Consider the following 2,313-nt stretch of genomic DNA (forward strand, 5'->3'; position numbering starts at 1 on the left):
CCGCGGCAGGGTGAGGGGGGACAGGACGAGCTGGAGGCTCCAGGAAGGTGCCAGCTTCCCCTGTTAAGCCCCTTTGCTCTTCTCTCCTGCCCAGCGGCCCCAGAGAACAGCAGAGGGGACAATCTCTGCCCCCAGATCGATTTCAGGGAAAACTGAAGTGATGACAAAGGGAGAATCCCCTCCTTGACCCCCTTTCTCTCCTGCCGAAGCGAAGTGGGAGAGGAAAAGAGGAGGGGACCCAGGGCCATGATGGCTCAGAGCTCGAGGTCATTGGAGATGCGGGTGACGAGGGTGCGGAAGGCCAGGGCAGTGCCCGCCACGCGGCGGAAGAGCACTCCTCGCAGGCCTGGCCGGGGCAGCTGGCAGACCTCCACTTCAAAGTGGGACAGGGGCTCGGGCCCGCCCGCACCCCCGTGCAGGCAGGCCAGCAGGAACGGCTGTGGCTGGCGGCAGCGGCAGCGGGCGGCCGCCGTGGCCTGGCGCAGAGCTGCCATCAGGGCCTCGGGCGGGCGCGAGCTGGTCAGCTTCACACTCCAGGGGAATCGGAGCAGCCGGGGGGCGGTTTCCGTTTGATCCCAAGGTAGATGGCAACTGAGGTGGGAAGATATTAAGGGTTAAAGATGGGGGAGAAGAGGAAGGTAACCCACTGTTCCCACTTTGGCACAGACTCCTAGGTATCTCCTCAAAACCTCTTTTACCCCAGTGACAGAGTATCAGCTGTACATATAGCTATCCGCTGGAGACTACATTTCCCAGCCTCCCCTGCAGCCAGGTGTGGTCTTGTCTCCAGATTCCCGGATGTGCGTGGAAGTGACGGGTGCAACTACTCATCACCGTTTTCAAAGGAAACTGCATGCCCTGGACTCTCCTGTCCCACCTCCTGTGAGGCTGCAGCACGAGCTAGCCTGGACCATAAAGATGACGGGGCGCTAGGGATGGGGATGTAAGAGCCCTGGGAACACAGTGAATGACCTCAGGAACAGACTGGCCCTGCCAGCCTGGCCTGGACACAGGGTTTGTGTGTGAGAGAAGTTTATTCCTGTTTGTATTTTGGGGTCTCTTTGCTATAGCAGCTCAGCTTGTCTCCTAACTGATATATCCTTCTGGTAATAATCATTTTCCCTTGAAGGACCAACCTACCTTACTCTAGACTAGGGGTTCTCACCTGGGAGCAGTACTGTCCCCCAAGGGATATTAGGAAACTTCTGGGGGCTTTTTGACTGTTAAAATGTCTTGGGATGGGAGCAATGCCAGCATTTATTAGGTTGGGCAGGAGGTTCAGGAATGATACATATTCTGCAATGTGTGAGAAGGCCCTGCCTAACAAAGAAATGTCTCGCCTAAAATACAAAGTGTGTTCCCCTTGAGAGGCACTGCAGATCTAGTCTTTCCGGTTTAGGTGGGGCATGAACACAAGGGTGAACACATGACTCACTTCCTGTCAATGAGAGCATGCAACCCCCGTGGTCACTGTGATTGGTTCAAAGATGAGCATACCACTAAGTATGACCAATCAGAATACTCCACCCTTCTGGTCCCAGGCATGGGTTTAGGGATGGACATGTGACCCATTTCCAGCCAATGAGATTCGGTCCTGGGACTGTTGGAACTGCTGGGGAGGCTCTTTATTTCCACTAGGGTTTCTACAATGGCCCAGAGCTGTTGGCAACCCTTGTGCCTCATTGGATGAGAGGGGAAAGGAGGTGTGGTGTCAACAGGGGGAGGAGTGGGTTAGAGATGGGAGAGGCTGAAGTTAAAGATGGTCAAGGGATAATGCTCAGGGATGGAGGTGGAAATGAGAGGAAATCAAGGGGGCGGGGTGGGTAAGAGGCGCCAGCAGAGAAGGGAGGGTCATAGGGACATTTCAGGAAGTTGGCCTTGGAGGATGAGGATGAGGCTTGGGCCCCATCTAAGGGTCTGGTGAGGTACTTACACAAGTGGGGTCTGAGACAGGCAAAATGGGAGGGGCTGGCGTGGCACTCAGGGGAGGTACATGCACTCACCTTGTGACCTCAGGTCCCCCGATTCTCTCAGGTTCGTCTGTGACCCTAGGGGAGGGGAGGGGGGAAGAGTGTCTAATCTGGACATAGGGGCCTCTCCCTCAACCCACTGGTTCCAGGACTCTGGGCAGCCCCTGCCTCAGCCCTGGTCCCTCCCTGCTGTATGGAGCTGGGCTGGAGAAGGCTGGGAGTCAGGATTTGATCTCCCTCTCCATGCCCAGAAGGGGAGCCCCATCTGAAATGGTTAGTGCAGGTTGGAGGAAAGATACTGAAGGATTTGGAAGACAGAAGGGGGGGGGGGGGGGCAGAGACA

General features: G+C 56.2%; 1 protein-coding gene across 2 annotated transcripts in view; it reads right to left on the reverse strand.

Moving 5' to 3' along the window:
* Positions 1 to 6: 6 nt before the first annotated feature.
* Positions 7 to 2,313, reverse strand: part of MARK4 (microtubule affinity regulating kinase 4) — a 23,901-nt gene continuing 21,594 nt past the window's right edge. The window contains exons 15-16 of one of the 2 annotated variants that reach the window (XM_024768140.1): positions 2,004 to 2,048; positions 7 to 591 (exon numbers count right to left, since the gene is read on the reverse strand). In XM_024768140.1, coding sequence (XP_024623908.1) covers positions 255 to 591; positions 2,004 to 2,048 — 382 coding nt within the window. In that variant the 3' untranslated portion in view covers positions 7 to 254. The remainder of the gene's footprint in view (positions 592 to 2,003; positions 2,049 to 2,313) is intronic. The other variant, XM_024768141.1, reaches the window with a different exon arrangement.

The sequence above is a fragment of the Neophocaena asiaeorientalis genome, unplaced genomic scaffold, assembly GCF_003031525.2.
Source record: "Neophocaena asiaeorientalis asiaeorientalis breed wild unplaced genomic scaffold, Neophocaena_asiaeorientalis_V1.1 scaffold629, whole genome shotgun sequence".
Taxonomy (NCBI): domain Eukaryota; kingdom Metazoa; phylum Chordata; class Mammalia; order Artiodactyla; family Phocoenidae; genus Neophocaena; species Neophocaena asiaeorientalis.